Source organism: Eurytemora carolleeae, unplaced genomic scaffold, assembly GCF_000591075.1.
Source record: "Eurytemora carolleeae unplaced genomic scaffold, Eaff_2.0 scaffold250, whole genome shotgun sequence".
NCBI lineage: Eukaryota > Metazoa > Arthropoda > Copepoda > Calanoida > Temoridae > Eurytemora > Eurytemora carolleeae.
Window position 1 is genome coordinate 5776 of NW_019396156.1, and position 19659 is coordinate 25434.

The window sequence follows — 19659 nt, forward strand, 5'->3', positions numbered from 1 at the left end:
CAGATTTATTTCGTCTTCTTTGCATGTAATTTGATCATTACTTGTACAGTTTCTTTTCACACTTATTACGTGTGAAAAAGTTGATTATAATATTTAAAAACATACTTATTTAAAACCTGGATTTTTGTATTGGATGTTGCATAGCTACACAGTACACTGTGTGAATATATATATATTAATAAATATGTATTATATATAATGCAATTATGATTTGAATTCCGAGGGTTGAATTAAAAATAAACGTGATCCGGGTTTCTGATGTTTTAAAAATGTATACAAGAATACAGTGATACCAATAAAATTGCAGAACATGAATACGACTGTTAGACTAAGTTATGACTTTAAATACTCAAATAAACCTGAAACACAGCAGCTGTGCAGAAAGCAGGCCTATTTTTCATCATTAGTTTTAGAGCAAGTGATAAAACTATTTATTTTAATTGTATTGTAATATACCTAATTATATTGGCTAAAATACATTAAGATTTTTTTTCAGGTTTCATCATGACATGGAGTTAGATGGGATGGGTTTCATCCCAGATTAATGCCTCCTCCGGATGTTCCGGTTTGCGGTTATCCGCCTTCTAGTATTCCTCCTAGTTTCCATCCTGTATTCAGGTATACATTCATCTAGGGTTCCCCCTAGATTCCATCCTGTATCCAGGTATACATTCATCTAGGGTTTCCCCTAGATTCCATCCTGTATCCAGGTATACATTCATCTCGGGTTCCTCCTAGATTCCATCCTGTACCCAGGTATACATTCATCTAGGGTTCCACCTAGTTTCCATCCTGTATTCAGGTATACATTCATCTCGGGTTCCTCCTAGATTCCATCCTTTATCCAGGTATACATTCATCTAGGGTTCCTCCTAGATTCCATCCTGTATCCAGGTATACATTCATCTAGTATTCCACATAGTTTCCATCCTGTATCCAGGTATACATTCATCTAGGGTTCCACCTAGATTCCATCCTGTATCCAGGTATATTTGTATCTAGTATTCCTCCTAGTTTCCATCTTGTATCCAGGTATACATTCATCTAGTATTCCTCCTAGTTTCCATCCTGTATTCAGGCATACATTCATCTAGGGTTCCATCTAGGTTCCATCCTGTATCCAGGTATATTTTTATCTAGTATTCCTCCTAGCTTCCATCCTGTATTCAGGTAAACATTCATCTAGTATTCCTCCTAGTTTCCTTCCTGTATTCAGGTATATATTCATCTAGTATTCCTTCTAGTTTCCATCCTGTATTCAGGTATACATTCATCTAGTATTCCTCCTAGTTTCCATCCTGTATCCAGGTATACATTCATCAAGTATTCCTCCTAGTTTCAATCCTGTATCCAGGTATACATTCATATAGTATTCCTCCTAGTTTCCATCCTGTATCCAGGTATACATTCATCTAGTATTCCTCCTAGTTTCCATCCTATATCAAGGTATACATTCATCTAGTATTCCTCCTAGTTTCCATCCTGTATCCAGGTATACATTCATCTAGGGTTCCACCTAGGTTCTTTCCTGTATCCGGGGACACATTCATTTAGTATTCCTCCTAGTTTCCATCCTGTATCCAGGTATACATTCATCTAGGGTTCCACCTAGGTTCCATCCTGTATCCGGTATACATTCATCTAGGGTTCCTCATGGTTTCCATCCTGTATCTAGGTATACATTCATCTAGTATTCCTCCTAGTTTCCATCCTGTATCCAGGTATACATTCATCTAGGGTTCCACCTAGGTTCCATCCTGTATCTAGGTATTTATTAATCTAGTATCCCTCCTAGTTTCCATCCTGTATTCAGGTATACATTCATTTAGTATTCCTTCTAGTTTCCATCCTGTATCCAGATATATATTCATCTAGTATTCCTCCTAGTTTCCATCCTGTATTCAGGTATACATTCATCCACGGTTAATTCTAGTTTCTATATTCAAGAATATGTTCATACATGAATCTAAAGTTCTTTATTTAAGTTTGTGCATATTTCTATTATTATTAAGTCGCCGAACGTTTTCTGTAGAAATCAGCGAAATTTAATATAACACTAATTTATTGACAAATTTCTATTGAGAAATATGTTCCTAAACATTTAACTTTTCTGTCGAATTTTGTTACATTTTTCGTCGTCGATATCTAATAATTTTTGAAAACTCGATTCTCAAAATCATCCCTTCAAAATGAAAAATCTATGTGGGTTTTAAAAATTGAATTTGCGCTCTCGCTGAACAAATATGCATCGTTTTGTCTCATAAGTTTCAAGGAATCCTAAAAAATGTCTCTACAATACTGAATTCTCAGTTCAACTACCATACAATGCCGTTTACTCACTTAAAAAAATAAGCTGACTTGACATGAGCCCTTGAGTATGATGGGACTAACTTTACTTATAGTAGAGTCCAATTCAAGAACCAGTAAATCATTCCGACAAAACTCATTAGAGTCGGGTCTAACTTTCAACATTAGAAAAGAGTCTAAGAAAATTAGACTCAAGACTATTGTCGACTTTAGTCTTGCTTTTAAATAGAACTAAAGTTGCATTTGGTATCAACACATAGCCTTGACGTTAGCACAATCTCTGCTAAAGACTTTGGTCTTTACATTTATTCGTTTACTATTATATAAATCATCTGCAGAAGTATCAGTTGAGTGAACGAGTAAGAATATGTTCTGGTTTCTTAGCGTAGTATAATGCAGGGCGAAACCAACCATGGTTTTTAGCGTAGTATAATGCGGGGCGAAACCAACCATGGTTTTTAGCGTAGTATAATGCGGGGTGAAAACATTCATGGTTTCTTAGCGTAGTATAATGCAGGGCAAAACCAACCATGGTTTCTAAACCTAGAGTAATGCAGGGCAAAACTAATCATGGTTTCTTAGCGTAGTGTAATGCAGGGAGAAACCAACCATAGTTTCTTAGCGTAGTATAATGCAGGGCGAAACCAACCATGGTTTCTAAGATTAGAGTAATGCAGGACAAAACTAATCATGGTTTGTTAGCGTAGTGTAATGCAGGGAGAAACCAACCAAGGTTTCTTAGCGTAGGATAATGCAGAGCAAAACCAATGATGGTTTCTTAGCGTAGGATAATGCAGGGCGAAACCAACCATGGTTTATTAGCGTAGGATAATGCAGGGCATAACCTATTATGATTTATTAGCGTTGGATAATGGAGGCGAAACCAACCATGGATTCTTAGCGTAGGGTAATGCAGGGCATAACCTATCATGATTTATTAGCGTTGGATAATGGAGGCGAAACCAACCATGGATTCTTAGCGTAGGATAATGCAGGGCATAACCTATCATGATTTATTAGCGTTGGATATTTGAGGCGAAACCAACCATGGGTTCTTAGCGTATGGAAATGCAGAGCGAAACCAACCATAGTCTCTTAGCGTATGGTAATGCAGGGCAAAACCAACCATGGTGGGGTGCAGGACAAACTTATTCAAGTTTGGTTGATTTAGGAGAAAATAGTGTCAAACCAACAATGGTCGGTTGGTTTGTTGGGCGAAAACGATCATAGTTTGTAATTTATAATTATGAAGGGCGAAACCTAGTATGCATTTTAAAAAATCTAAACTTGTTTGTCAAGGTTACTTTAAGCATGAAATTTACTTTTCTAAGGAAAAATGAAGTTTTAATGTTTTAAGAATTTGGTCGGTTTCGCCTTGGATACTTTTGTATAATTTCCTAACCATCAGACCATGAAACCACACTCTCTTCTCAACTAAATAAATATCTATAGACGCTAGAAACAACATTCATGTTATTTCAGAAAAAATAGAAACTCTTGAGGAAATTCTTTCTTTAAATGTAGGTTTGGTTTTCTGACTGTAAAAAATGATAAGCATTAAACAGAAAACAAGAAAATTTATCTTTATCCTACAATCAAAGATGTCCTCTCAAAACTGTTTGATATTTTGTTAGGACTAATATTACTGCTTGGTTTCCCAATAAATATAAGATTTCAGAGAAGACCGAGTGATGACCAATAAATTGGTTCGTTTTAAAAAAATTTTTGGACTTTTAAAACCTGCGGAGGGTGAAACATTGGAAGTGTGTATTCTGTGTTTACTTTATTGAATTATGCAAAATATTTCTCTAAAGAGGAAAACAACGAAGCAAAAAAACTATCGTTTAAAACATTTTTAAATACCAAAACTTATTATTTTCATAGACAATTTTTTTAACTGTATTAATGCCGCTTGGATCAAAGAAAATAAGCTTAAAGGGAGTGTACTTTCAAGTAAACTTCCATGCGAAGATGGCAATACCCGATTCAAAACAAAAACCTTTATCTGATCAATAATGTGGAAGATATTGTTGTATAATTTATACTTGAGCAGACAAAGCTTTTAAAGGTACAGTTGTGAATCGGGCATTGCCATCTTTGCATGGAGGGTCGCATGAAATTACGCGTACAGTCTCTTTAATTCCCACGTTTTCGTTTTGTTTTAACTAATTTTAAACCTGTTTTAGATGTTTGTTGCCTGGAGAGTACAGGGATGAGGGAGGGGGAAGATGACAAGGATATTTCAAGGTAAACAAATAGATAAAGAATGTCGGAGTTAGAAACTTTTGAAGAAACTACTAGCTAATCTTTTAAGTTTCAAACTGGATTACTCAAAGGAACAGCACTTGCCACAAATTCCAATTTTATCATTTCTATATCTTTGGAACCTGATAGTGTAAACTTTTGATATTATAAACTTTAACTTTTAGATAATTCAGAAAAATATCTTGCACAGGTTTATGGGTTTGAAAATTTAAATATAAATATTCCATATGCAAGATGATAAGCTATCCAAACGGCTTATGGCTCTCTTATCTTTATCTCTTTGTTTGAAGGAGTCAGGATACAGGAGTTCAGAGGAACAAGGAAAACAAGGTTCAAAATATCTCCATGGGAAGGAGCAAGAAGGGTACATTGAATATAGCACAGGAGGGACTCCGCAGTACTCCAGGGGACCCGGAAAAAGGGAAGGATGGGATCAGGTTGAACAGTACTCAGGGGGACCCGGAGAAGGGTGGGACGGGAAGGGGGAGACCGGAGCAGGAGGAGTCCAGACTTCTCAACTACCTCATGTCTACTTATGACAGGAACATCATCTATCGATATTAGCAACATATTAAGAGTCCGTCGTATCGGAAAAAAGTCAGTCAAGTTTTGATCTACCAGACGTTTTAGACCCTATTCAATATTCATGTTGGGGGGATTGTAAGCGTAACTTAAAGCGACCCATGTGAAAATTCCCTATTTACAAAGGTTCCCTTGACAGCTTTTTCAGATCATCCCGATTTACAAAGGTTCCCTTGACAGCTTTTTCAGATCAAGTATGAATTAGAATATCAATGTTTTTGTTTCTTTAAACTGTTCCTTTTCATTTGCGGTTCTTTGCGAAAGTGACTTGCGCTTTTCTTTTTAATAAGAAGCATTGAAGAAAAAACAGAATTAAATTAACACTTTTCGAGTTAGAAAAACGACGGTTTCTTCAATATTTTTGATCAGAATAAGGTTTCAATGGTGCTGTTGTAAATCGGGCATTGCCATCTTTGCATGGAGGTTTATTCTAATTTACGCTTAGAATCGACCTTCAATATGCAAAACCTACAGCACATCAAATGTATTTATATGAAAACACGGAGAATATACTTGTTGGGATGAAATGGGTTGACTAACCAGTCAATCTGGACGTCTGAAGTACCGGGTCATTTAATGAGAAATATGAGTATTATTATTATTTACAAGATTTTCATCAACTCTAATATTGACGTCTATGGGGGGGGGGGGGCTCTCTAAAGATAAAGGGATATTCTATTTATTTGATGATTTATTTATGTACACAAAAGTTAACCCCTTTAACCTGGGCGTCTAAATCTATGTAAATCCTGGGGGGGGGGAGGTCTCCAGCCTGTTTCGGGTTGGTAAAAATGAAAGGCTTCAGTTTTTTTGTGTTTTTGATCATGTATTCATTGATAAAGGGTTTAGAATGGGGTGAAATTAATTCAGGTAGATTGTAGATTGATAGTCAGTGAGTCTTAACTTTCAATCTCTTTATTTAGAATGTAGGGGTTTATTTTAACCTTGTTTATTATGTTTTTAAAACATAAAACTTTGAGGTGTTAACTAATGAAAATAATATGAATAAATTAAAATAAACTCAAATCTCTTTATTTAGAATCTCTTTATTTAGAATGTAGGGGTTTATTTTAACCTTGTTTATTATGTTTTTAAAACATCAAACTTTGAGGTGTTAACTAATGAAAATAATATAAATAACTTAAAATAAACTCAAATGAGTTCCTTTGTTTCACATATCGTTCTAGTAACTTTCCCTTTTATTTTATTCACGTTTAAAACATGAATTGTAGTAAAATATGAACATATTCCCAGTAGAGTATTCAGCTGTATCATTCAAATTATATACAGTGGTCACAAAAATAAATTCGTGTATGAATTTATAAAATATATTTTTGTCACTTTTTTATTTTTTGCCATTAGATACTTTTACATTGTTTTTTTCTTCTTTTTCTTAGAATTTTTAATTTTACAGTTGTTATGAATTTGCTGAAAGGTTTTACTTTATCTATTCAGTATTTTCACCTAAACTTTTTTCTAAGAATTTCAGTTCGTTTATGTGTTTTTAAAGTAAGAAAATATGCTTTGTAATGGGAATTTCATTTAAAAAAGAAAAAATTCTCTAGAAGAATTTAAATTATATTCATTTTTATTTTCTCTTGAAACGAATTATTCTAAGAAAAAAAATCCTGAAGCTTTGAATGATTATTTCTGTGGATTTAGGCGTCATTTTCTTAGACTTTCTATAGAACTAATTATTCAAATTCTATCCTTTTCATAGTTGAGTAAAAACATGGAGAGTGCAATATCCTATACCTAGGTTTCTCTAAAATATTTAACCACTTAACGTTTTAAACCAAGCAAAGAATATAACCCTGGCTTTAGCAAGTTCCTCAGTAAAAATCGGACACACAAACAAACACACAAACAGAGATTACTACTTTATATATATATATCTGTATAATAAAGCTCTTCACTCATATATAATATATTTGTATAGACTTATTTTAAGAAGATATATTTGTATATGCATATATTTGTATGTTAGCTATTGCTGGCTAAACGGCTGGACCGGGGGGAACATAGGCAAAAAAAATTTTTTTTTTTTTTAAATCGAAGTATTTTTTTTTGAAAATTCGATTTTAAAAAAAGTCCACGGGCAACGCCGGGCACTTTAGTTATTAGTTACATAATAATATAAAAACTAGAATCTCTCCATCATCGTTGGTTCTATATAAACAGGATAAAAAAGTTCAATCTTTACTTTTAGAATCATTTAAAATTGCCTTGAAATGCCGTTAAAACTGAACTGAATTGATAGAATAATTTCAGGTGAACTAAATGTAGTTATACCACCAATAGCAGGGAGAGCAGAACATTAATTAAAAAAGAACCCCAGTCTTATTCAACTAATTGATTTCACACACAAAAAAAAACATCAATTAAAGTCAGTTAGCTGGGGTTGGACTTAAGAAAAGCATTTGACTAAACAACAAAAGGAAATTTTAGATATTTTTTTAGTGTGTAAAGCATGGGCGAAAGCGTGTAGACTGTAGAACTGCTCCTTTTTTTTGATCTGAGAAAATATTCAAATTATATAAAAGTAACTTATGTAATTGTAGACTGTGTAGAACCATAAGTATACAAGCTGAGCTGGGTTGAGTGTAATGACCACTAAAAGTGAAGGATTGGGGTGATAAACTGTATTAAATAAGTGGAGGGAAGGGGTGCAGGGGATGGGGGATACAAAGTATTAAATGAATTGTGGTGGGGGGGGGGTCCAGACCCTATATCTAATGAGTGGGGTGATACACTGTTATAAAAGGGGAGGGTGACAATATCACTTTACCAATGGAGAGGTAGGGCATACGCTGTAAAAAGTGTATGGGAGGGGAAGGGTTTAATGGGACTGTAAGCGTAATTTCAATTGACTCTCCATGCGAAGATGCCACCGACCGATTTACATCAGTACCCTTTAACCCTTAGACTGTTCTTCAAGGCAAGAGAACTCCAGGTTTATATCTTCCAAATATCGTTCAAGTTCCCGTAAATCCGGCGTTTACGCTAGCGTATAGTGTGAACTCAACTCAGCTGACGAAATACAGAATGTTTAATGTCCAAAGGGGTTTTAAAATTTCAAAAGTAACGATATAGCATCTTCAACTAAAAGAAAGTAAATATCAAGGTTTCTTTAATATAAAACAGCTTGCTACAAAGTCTGATTTAATCAGTCGAATCGGAGCCTTGATCGGATAAGCAGCTCTACAAATGGATCTAGTCACTTGAAATTATGCTTACACTTCATTTAAATATTAAATTAAATTAAGTCATTAGTGCAGGGGAGGGTATTCATAAGTGGATAAATCAATATATATAAATATACATGTAAAGTAGTAATGTCTGCTTGTTTCGATGACCTACCATAAATCATAATCCCTTTGATCGAAATTTTGATTGGTGTGTCGGTACATCCATGGTTATATTCCTAATTTAGTTCAAAAATTCTAAGTTCAGTGGGTTGGTTTTTATTAACGAAAGTTTAATTCTCGGGAAAAGCTCCTAAGCTAGTACGATATATAATACCAATATTGGGTAACATTGGGTGCATTCTTTTATCATAGTTTCTTTTTTATCTTGTCCTAGAAATAATATTTTTTTGTTTTAAAATTTTCAGTGTAAATTTGAAAATATCTATTGTTTTCACAAATTGACTACTAAAACTTTCAACCTCAATTTTAACTTCCATTAGCAAATCCTAAACTTTGAACCCAATTCCTTAACTACATTCTAGATTCAATCATCTAAATTTTAATTAATTAGATTTCAGAAATGATTACTCACCTAACATTCTAATTTCCCAATCCCTATATCTTTGCAACAAGATGGGGAAAACATTTGATATTTTAAACTATGACTATTTACTGAAGCAAAACTCACAGTTTTAAATGTTAAAGGTCTATGACACCAGAATTGGGCTTTTTATTGGTTTGTTTGGATAAAAAAATGCAAATATCCAGACTAATGTTAAAAGTATCATGAATTTTAAGACTGGGTCGTCTTTCATTTTACCTCACTAACTTACTTATACTTTTTTAGAATTGGCAAAAGTAATTGGTAAACACCTCATTAACTTTTGCACGAGGGTTTGCCCCTTGGATCACTCTTTTTTGTATTAAAAGAGTACCTAGACGCTTTGATTCAAATCTTTTTTGGAATAAACAAGTTCCATTCTTTCTGTCTGAACGATTCCCTAAAATTTTAGTTTTATAAACTTGAATCCTTGTGATAAAATTTAACAATCTGTTTCCCATCTCGATCAGGAGTTTTTAGAGCAGAAATCATTGACTGCAGAGAGTGGAAGCAGTTAGAGAACTCGTACTTTGACCAGTCCTAGCAAATATTTCTCGGTTACTTAAACTCNAGCAATCCCAAACGTTTAGAGAATAGAACAAAATTCTGGCATAATATATAGGATACTGGGACACTGGGATACATGAAACTGAAGTGACACAATTTAGGATACTGGGACACTATATAGGATACCGGGATACTATATAGGATACTGGGACACAATGTAGGATACTTGGACACTATATAGAATAATGGTACACTATATTGGATACTGGGACACTATACAGAATACTGGGACAAAAAAGGATACTGGAAAAATATATAAGATACTGAGACACTATATTGGATACTAGGACACTGCATAGAATACTGGGACATAATGTAGGATACTGGGACACTGTATAGGATACTGTGTAGGATACTGGGACACTGTATTGAATACTGGGACACTATATAGGATACTGGGACACTGTATAGGATACTGGTAAACTATATAGGATACTGGGACACAGTATAGGATACTGGTAAACTATATAGGATACTGGGAGTTGGGACACTGTATTGGATACTGGGACACTGTATTGAATACTGGGACACTATATAGGATACTGGAACACTGTATAGGATACTGGTAAACTATATAGGATACTGGGACACAGTATAGGATACTGGTAAACTATATGGGATACTGGGAGTTGGGACACTGTATTGGATACTGGGACACTGTATAGGATACTATGTAGGATACTGGGACACTGTATTAAATACTGGGACACTATATAGGATACTGGGACACTGTATAGGATACTGGTAAACTATATAGATACTGGTAAACTATATAGGATACTGGGACACTATATAGGATACTGGGACACTGTATAGGATACTGGGACACTGTATTGGAGACTGGGACACAATGTAGTTGTAATATTTTCTTGTTTTCTCTGTTATATCTGCGTTTAATCAAATATCTGTCGGCCAACAGTCGAGCATAATCTAATACAAGTGTAGAGGGGGGGGGGGCACCATTTAATCAAGAAAGTGTGGTGAATTGTGCATGGGAGGAGGGGGTCAACTATTTTTTCCTTATTTGTACTTTCACCTCCAATTCTAATTTTGCTTGGATTTAGTAAAAGGTTTTTAAATTTTAGCCAATAATCTTGACAATTTAACCCTATTCCCTGTAGTTTTTTTTACATAACTCAAAAAGTATTGGTCTGAGGCTGTTGAAATTTTCTGACTTTTCTTACATACCCAAAGCCCTCCCTTTAGGCCTAAAACCGGGCTTTAATACTAACTGCCTGAGTCCTCAGGCACACTGCCTGAATGACTGCTTTTGCCTGTAGCAAACTAAATCTTTGTTTTGACCCACTTTCACTTGTCAGATTTTGATAAAATTTAGCTTTTTGGAAAGCCTATGACATAAGGAAACGGATTGTCCAAGTTTTGCGAAAAAAAAATTGCAAATTTTTTGCAAACAACCTGTCAAAGAAAATTTGCACATTTTTAGTTTTTCTTGATTAAAAATCAGGTTATTTAAAATTTTGCAAAAATTTTTGCATATTTGAAATGGCATGGTCAAGGGCTTTTCAAAAATGTATAATTTGTCATTTTTTGGACAAATTTTTTTTTGCAAACATTTTTACTATAAAACTGGATTTTGCGATAAAAAATTAAATTTTCGCAAATTTGCAAATTTGTTTGCAGATTCTAAAAGTAGAGCACAAGAGCTTTCTAATGATGTATCATTTGTCATATTTGGACATAAAACATGGGATTTAGAGGGGGGAGGGGTTCAAATTCAAGTACCCCAGCGGGGATAGGGTTAAGACAATGTCCGTATTACCGACTTTATAATTATGGTTATTATGGTGATAATAATAACATTCATTACAATAATAATGATGAGCATACTGATAAAATTAACCTTCTTAAAGGGAGTGACCGGCAATGTATGGTAGTTAAACTGAGAATGTAGTATTGTGAAGAATCTTTTTAGGATTCATTTGAGACATATAAAACATTTAATAATGTATTATTACTGAGTTTGATCACAAAGTCTTCCATTTGGTTGGTTACGTTAGAAACATATTTCTTATTAGAAATTTGTAAGTAAATCAATGTTAGAATAAACTATTTCTTTTTCATCATTATATTGAATTTCTTATTCTTTACGAATTAGTTCGCAGATTTCTTCAAATGTCGTAAAAGCGTAACCACCTAAATGGATGATTTTTAACGTCGACGTTGGGCTCAAACTCAGTAATTATACATTATTTAAACGTTTTATATGTATCAATTGAATCCTAAAAAAATTCTCCACAATACTGCATTCTCAGTTAGTTCAACTACCATACATTGCCAGTCACTCCCTTTGTTGAAAAAAGATTATGTTAATGATAACGATGATATTAAAAATGGTAATTCACATATTGTGATTATAATAATAATGTCAATAATACTAATAATTATTAATGTCAATAATTTTAATGATGATGATAACGATGATGATGATGATACAGGGAGGTTAGACCTGTATATAACGCCAGCCATGCTGTAGAAGTCCGTGTTGGAATCACCCTCACTCAGATATTTGATATGGTTAGTATACTATTCATTATTGGATTCATTTCATACAGTGGCACCCATAAAACTCTGGAATAGTAAGATGACATTTTTGTACTTTTATGTAGATTTCAAGTTTGTATAAAAATGATCCTGCGAGTGTATTAGCCAGGGGGCGGAAACGTCATGTTCGTGTGTCTGTACCAAAAGAGTGCGTGTAAGAAATACCGAACCGAAGACGTGTACTGTTTACTTAAAAATAAGTTTAATATACATGTAATATAGTGTTTACATATTTAAGTCAACACTAAAAGCCAAATTTTCATGCAAAAAATATAGTTTGATTAAAGTTTACAATAAACTACTCGTTATCAAACTTAATTTTGATTGACGACATTGTTCTATAATTTCCTTGACTGTAGTCATGCAGTGTGCGTGTGTAATGCCGAACTCGTCTGTAAAGCAGTGAGACTGGCTTTCTCATGCCAGACCAGCGCTATTGTCCTTCCTTTTATTCCTATTCCCTGGTATTAGTATAAATATCAACTTATTAGTGAAGTAGGTTTTTGTCCACTCCACAATTAATGTGTTCCATGTGTTCATAACGGACTAAAGTGTAACTTAATCTTACACTTCATCTTTTTCTTCAATAACATGACAGACAATGCGTGACGGACTAAATCTTTTTTTCATGCTGAATGACAGATTTCATAAACTTAACTATCATTAGTTTTAAGCTTTTTGGCTTAGGCATATTATTCCTTATAAATATCTGCTCGTTAATCAAGAATAAACAACGTAAATTAATCTTTTACCTTCATAAAAACAAAATAAAGCTTTGATCGTTCTGTAACTCAGAAACATCTTTGGACTTGGTTCCTTTCGATAGTATAATTTTAAGCTTACAAACACGAAAAATCGAGTTCCCCCTGCATATTTGATTATATTTACTATTGTATAGATATATATATTTAAACAATAAGATAGAAATTGACATACTTCATCTATTCAATATATTCCATATATTCCATATATTCCATATATTCCATATATTCCATATATTTCATGTATTCAATATATTCAATATATTCCATATATTTCATGTATTCCAAACCCTCCCGCCTGTCTTTTTAGTTTATCCTACTCCCATTTTACTTGATTCATATTCATAATTAAATCAGAACAGTCCAGTAGATATTATTGTACAGATATACAATCAGAAAAGTCCAGTAGATATTATTGTACAGATATAGACGGCTGGAGATATAACACAATTTGTTTATACACAGTATATGTATGTATACATGTATATCTTCGGATCAAACATATTTATGAAAGAGAAATAATCTTAGTAATCCAGGTAAAGAGTCGAATGATTTATTGATTGATTGATTAAAGATTTTAGTAGGATGGATAGATCATAGATTGTGAAAGTAAGGATCAATCAAGAGTTGCATTAATTCCGTAATTTTAAAGATGCAAATAAATAAATAAATCTGTAAGTACAAGTTAATAAAGATATGTTTAAGTGCAGTTAATATAATTCCTCCCCCCCCTTTCTAATTTAGGTAGTTTAGGGGTACCTTATTTAAAAAGCATCATCTTCAATGCCCCCCCCCCCCCACCTTGAACCCATCAAAGCAATATATCCATGTTTACATAATAAATGATAGTGTATGAATCTGGTCTCTAGTATTCAGAAAGCATCCATCACTGGGGCTTTCTTGTCATGGTTCACCTTGAGTGGAGGAAAGAAGGATTGTCTGTGGTCCAGATCTATTTCTTGTGATAAAGCAGACTGAACTAGGAACCTGGAGACAAAACAGGACCTGTAAAGAGAACTCAGGACCTTTGGGACAAACCAGGACCTGTAAAGAGAACTCAGGACCTTTGGGACAAACCAGGACCTTGGACATAAACCAGGACTAAAAACAACCCAAGACCTAAAAATAAGTCAGAACTTTTGAGACAAACCAGAACCTTGAGACAAACCTAAATCTTGGATACAAACCAGGACCTAATGACAAACCAGGACCTAAAGACCAACCTGGACCTTGGAGACAAACCAGGACCTAAAGACAAACCAGGACCTAAAGGCTAACCTGGACCTTGGAGACAAACCAGGACCTAATGACAAACCAGGACATAAAGACCAACCTGGACCTTGGAGACAAACCAGGACCTTGGAGACAAACCTGGACCTTGGAGAAACTGTTAAAATTAAAGATTTATAAAACATTGAAATGGGGAAAGGTTTGAGGGTGGTGAGAGATAGGGAGGGGGTGCAGTGGAGTGAGGATATAGTTCTATATAACAGGTTAGTTTAATACCGGATATAGTTTTATATAACGGGGTCTCTTATAGTTTACTCAAGTCCCATAATATTTGAAGGGGTGCACACATTGGGATATATGGATGATTCTTTTGAATTTAATCTTTTATTTTTCTCTAAAACTTTTCTCTTTCAGAATTAATTGATGAGAATTAGTAAAATTTTGTTAATTAATCAAACCAGAACTAATTGTTAAATGTTTAAATTTTCTTTATTTTTAAAAGAAAATGAAAGTTCTGTTGAAACTTTGTTTTTTTAAAACCATCATGCTTAAAATGTATTTTCAAATATCACAAAAATCAAATAATCATTTGGTGTCTTTAATGAGGTTCCAAAATTAAAAAAAATGTTCATTGCTCAAATTTTAAAAGTCTAACAATTTACTTATCTATAAAAACAACGGTTGTAGCAAAGATTGTTTTAAATATTGATTTAAAAATGAAACGATATGTCCGCAAACTAATTTATAAATTAGAATTTATTCTTATTCGTAAGATATCTAGCTAAAAAGAATATATTGAGATTTTATTTTAAAAGAATAAATCTTTTCATTTAAAAAGTTCCAAAAGATTCCTTAAAACCTTGTTGGCACAAAGCACATCTAAATTCAGATTCAAATCCTGAAAATATTTTTAGTTTTTTCTTTAAAAGAAGCAACAAGATGGAAATGCAGGATTTTGTACTTTTGGGAGAATAAAATTATTTGTTCAACATCTCAGACAATAGGTTCTTCATCTTCATTCTTTAACTGCTTATCTGATAATTAAACCTTTCAGACTTTTTATATATATTATAAGTTTATATATGTTTTCACTTCTTAGAAAACAAGTTCTGGTTTAAAGGAAAATATGAAATTGAAAAATGCGATATGAGTTTTCCAACAAAGAAAGTTTTATCCTGGCCCTTTAGGGAAAGGTTCTCTAATACTGTAAGGAAAGGTTTAGTCCCTTAAAGAAAAGTTTACTCCTTTAAGGTTTATTCCTTTATGTAAAGCTTTATTCCTGTATGTAAGAAAAGGGTTACTCTTGTAAGGAAAGGTTATCTCCTGTGAAGAAAGGTTTACTCCTATAAGAAAAGGTTTACCCCTATAAGAAAAGGGTTACTCTTTTAAGGAAATGTTATCTCCTGTGAAGAAAGGTTTACTCCTGTAAGAAAAGGTTTCTTGAATAAAAAGATAATTTTCTTTTTTTTAAAAATCTATTTCCTTGTTAACAATTTGTCATTTGAAAACTCTTTCTCACTGGTTCAATAATGCACAAAGAATATTATCTCAAAAGGAAAAAAAATACTTGAACGAATATTTGCATTGGAAACTTTTGAGGGTGCCATGACATTGATAAAATCCTAAAATTCACACTAGAGAAAGACAAACTCCGAAAAGATATTACAATATGTTGGTTCTGGGTTACCCACAAAGGATGAAATATCTTCAATAAATTTAACCTTCAGTTCGTCAAATTATTAAAGTTTCAGGTCGTCATTAAAGTCTTATTCTTTATGGTTAACCCTATATAGTCCTCCCGTGCTTTATTCATACATCATAAATAATGAAATTATGCTTTAGATATTTGTTCACTAATATTGCAATTTAGCCGAATAATTGCACTTTAATTGTAGATATCACTATTACAAAGTCATCACCGTAACAAACTCTTTGGCATTATCTATATATTACAAAGTATTAATCTCTGTTTGTTAGTTTGTATACCCGATTATAACTCATGAACCCCGAGAATGAGTTGCCACATATTTTGAGGCAAATCTCGGTAGAACAACGGGAATGTTCTTAGCTTGGTTTAATGATACTAAGTTGATGGGGTTGACTTCTAAAGAGAAACTTTAGTTTCCAGACAAGGCTGGGTTCTTAAGATACAGTCATAACCAGAAAGACCCGGAATTAATTGACAGTTAATCAGATGGCATATATATATCCCAGGTAATATTAAACCCACGATAAAGGCAGACCATTTTTTGGCAGGACTAGAGCTATTTTGTTATTATCGTTTCATTCATCATATTTGTAAAATTAGATTGTAAAGTCGTCTGATTAATTATAAACAAATTCCGGGTCATTCTGATTATGACTGTATTATCTAATAAAGAGACATATTTTATTCCTCTATATACTGGCTGTGATTAAAATATTGTGTAGGACGAGAAGAACCAGGTTCTAACCACTAATATCTGGTTGGACCAGGAGTGGGAGGATCAGTTGCTAACCTGGAACCCGGAGCAGTTTAACGGAATCGAAAAGATGCTCATCCCGTGCGATAAGATTTGGCTCCCCGATATAGTTCTATATAACAGGTTAGTTTAATACAAGATATAGTTCTATATAACAGGCTAGTTTAATACCGGATATAGTTCTATATAACAGGTTAGTTTAATACCGGATATAGTTTTATATAACAGGTTAGTTTAATACCGGATATAGTTCTATATAACAGGTTAGTTTAATACAAGATATAGTTCTATATAACAGGTTAGTTTAATACCGGATATAATTCTATATAACAGGTTAGTTTAATACCGGATAAAGTTTTATAAAACAGGTTAGTTTAATACAAGATATAGTTCTATATAACAGGTTAGTTTAATACCGGATATAATTCTATATAACAGGTTAGTTTAATACCGGATAAAGTTTTATAAAACAGGTTAGTTTAATACCGGGTATAGTTCTATATAACAGGTTAGTTTAATTCCGGATATAGTTCTATATAACAGGTTAGTTTAATACCGGATATAGTTCTATATAACAGGCTAGTTTAATACCGAATATAGTTCTATATAACATTCTAGTTTGTTACCGGATATAGCTCTATATAACAGGCTAGTTTAATACCGGATATAGTTGTATATAACAGGTTAGTTTAATACCGGATATAGTTCTATATAACAGGTTAGTTTAATACTGGATATAGTTCTATATAACAGGCTAGTTTAATACCGGATATAGTTCTATATAACAGGCTAGTTTTTTACCGGATATAGTTTTTTATTACAGGTTAGTTTAATACCGGATATAGTTCTATATAACAGGATAGTTTAATACCGGATATAGTTTTATGTAATAGGTTAGTTTAATACCAGATATAGTTGTATATAACAGGTTAGTTTAATACCGGATATAGTTGTATGTAACCGGTTGGTTTAATACCGGATATAGTTCTATATAACAGGCTAGTTTTATACCGGATATAGTTCTTTATAACAGGTTAGTTTAATACCGGATAAAGTTCTATATAACAGGCTAGTTTAATACGGGATATAGTTTTATGTAATAGGTTATATTAATACCAGATATAGTTGTATATAACAGGTTAGTTTAATACCGGATATAGTTGTATATAACCGGTTGGTTTAATACCGGATATAGTTCTATATAACAGGCTAGTTTAATACCGAATATAGTTCTATATAACAGGCTAGTTTAATACCGGATATAGTTCTGTATAACAGGTTAGTTTAATACTGGATATAGTTCTATATAACAGGTGGTTTAATACCGGATATAGTTCTACATAACAGGTTAGTTAAATATCGGATATAGTTCTATATAACAGGCTAGTTTAATACCGGATATAGTTCTATATAACAGGTTGGTTTAATACCAGATATAGTTCTAAATAACAGGTTAGTTTAATACCGGATATAGTTGTATGTAACAGGTTAGTTTAATACCGGATATAGTTCTATATAACAGGTTAGTTTAATACCGGATATAGTTCTATATAACATTCTAGTTTAATACCGGATATAGTTCTATATAACAGGCTAGTTTAATACCGGATATAGTTCTATATAACAGGCTAGATTAATACCGGATATAGTTCTATATAACAGGCTAGTTTAATACCGGATAATAACAGGTTAGTTTAATACCGGATATATTTCTTTATAACAGGTTAGTTTAATTCCGGATATAGTTCTATATAACAGGCTAGTTTAATACCGGATATAGTTCTATATAACAGGCTAGATTAATACCGGATATAGTTCTATATAACAGGTTAGTTTAATACTGGATATAGTTCTTTATAAAAGGTTAGTTTAATACCGTATATAGTTCTAAATAACAATTAGATTTTTTGCATTAGTTTTTATTGATACTAAATTGGATAAGTGGTCCCTAAATTAGTTTCAATATTGCACTAAGAACAGCGGGTACTTGGAGGATGTTCTTACGGTTTTTAGCCAATACTCAATTAGAGATTTAAAGGGAGGAATAAGGAAACTGTAGGTTGGGGTGTAGGATTAGATTATTAAACCATTATTTAAATCAATTCATACTTTTATTTCTATCCCATGTTAAGTAACAAATTTGAACTGGCTTATTATCAGATGGCATTTTAATACTTCGTACCAACTAAAAACCCAATAAGTTTTTCTCATAGATAAATAAATAAACATAGATAGCTTATGTACGCAAAATCACCAAGAATTGTACAGTCCGCGAACTCATACTTCTAGAGGTCAAAGTGTACTTCAATGATAAGCGGGGTGGTTTGTTGTTTTAATGGATTTCATAATAGAGTGTAAAATAACTCCGGGAATGGAACTATTTGAACATCAATATTTCACTATCATATTGACGAGAACTGAAGAAGGACATGAGAAGGACTAAACTAACTTAAATTTCTCTCTACAGAACTCATGTACACCACAAGTACTCAATGACATAAGAACAGCCAATGTTCACAACCGACCTAGTTAATCTACATAATAGAAATATCTTAAAAACATCTCTGTACATTTATATCTTTCAAGATGAAAAATGTCGTATTATGCGCAATCTATCTTTATCTATGGTTTTTCTAGGGTTTCCATTTTTTCCCGGATCTATGTGGACCCGTGAAAGCCTTCCGAAACCTTTCCTGAAGCTGTTAAGAATTATAAACCCTTAAAAAAAATTTGTAAATTACCATTAGAACCTTTCTAAACATTTTTTCAAATATTACACACAAAGCTTGGTGTGACAATTTGAAAAATGAATACGGTTCGATTGTTTCATATGAATTGATCCGGAATGGTCCCGTAATATTTTTTTCAGCAGGGTATACACACAGCTCTTTGAAGCATCTAGGAGCTAGATTTTTAATTCTGTAACGAAAGCTGGGTCCAAATTGATTCGGAAAATCTTGGAAACCCTGCTAAATGTTTGTTGGCAAACAACTGAAAAGGCTTGAGATTATACAAATATTTTATAAAGTGCAATTGTAAACCAATGCACAGCGAAATGTTTTTTTGTGCTTTTCATTAACAATAAATAACGCTAAGTATTGTGCAGACTTTTAACTGATAAAAAATGAAAATAT

General features: G+C 33.0%; 1 protein-coding gene across 1 annotated transcript in view; it reads left to right on the forward strand.

The window, feature by feature from the left end:
• Nucleotides 1-496: 496 nt before the first annotated feature.
• Nucleotides 497-19659, forward strand: part of LOC111696685 (acetylcholine receptor subunit alpha-1-A) — a gene marked incomplete at its 5' end in the record, with an annotated part of 43267 nt that continues 24104 nt past the window's right edge. Inside the window, 5 exon segments of the mRNA XM_023466379.1 lie at nt 497-618; nt 4494-4554; nt 4863-5114; nt 11967-12045; nt 16494-16648. Coding sequence (XP_023322147.1) covers nt 558-618; nt 4494-4554; nt 4863-5114; nt 11967-12045; nt 16494-16648 — 608 coding nt within the window.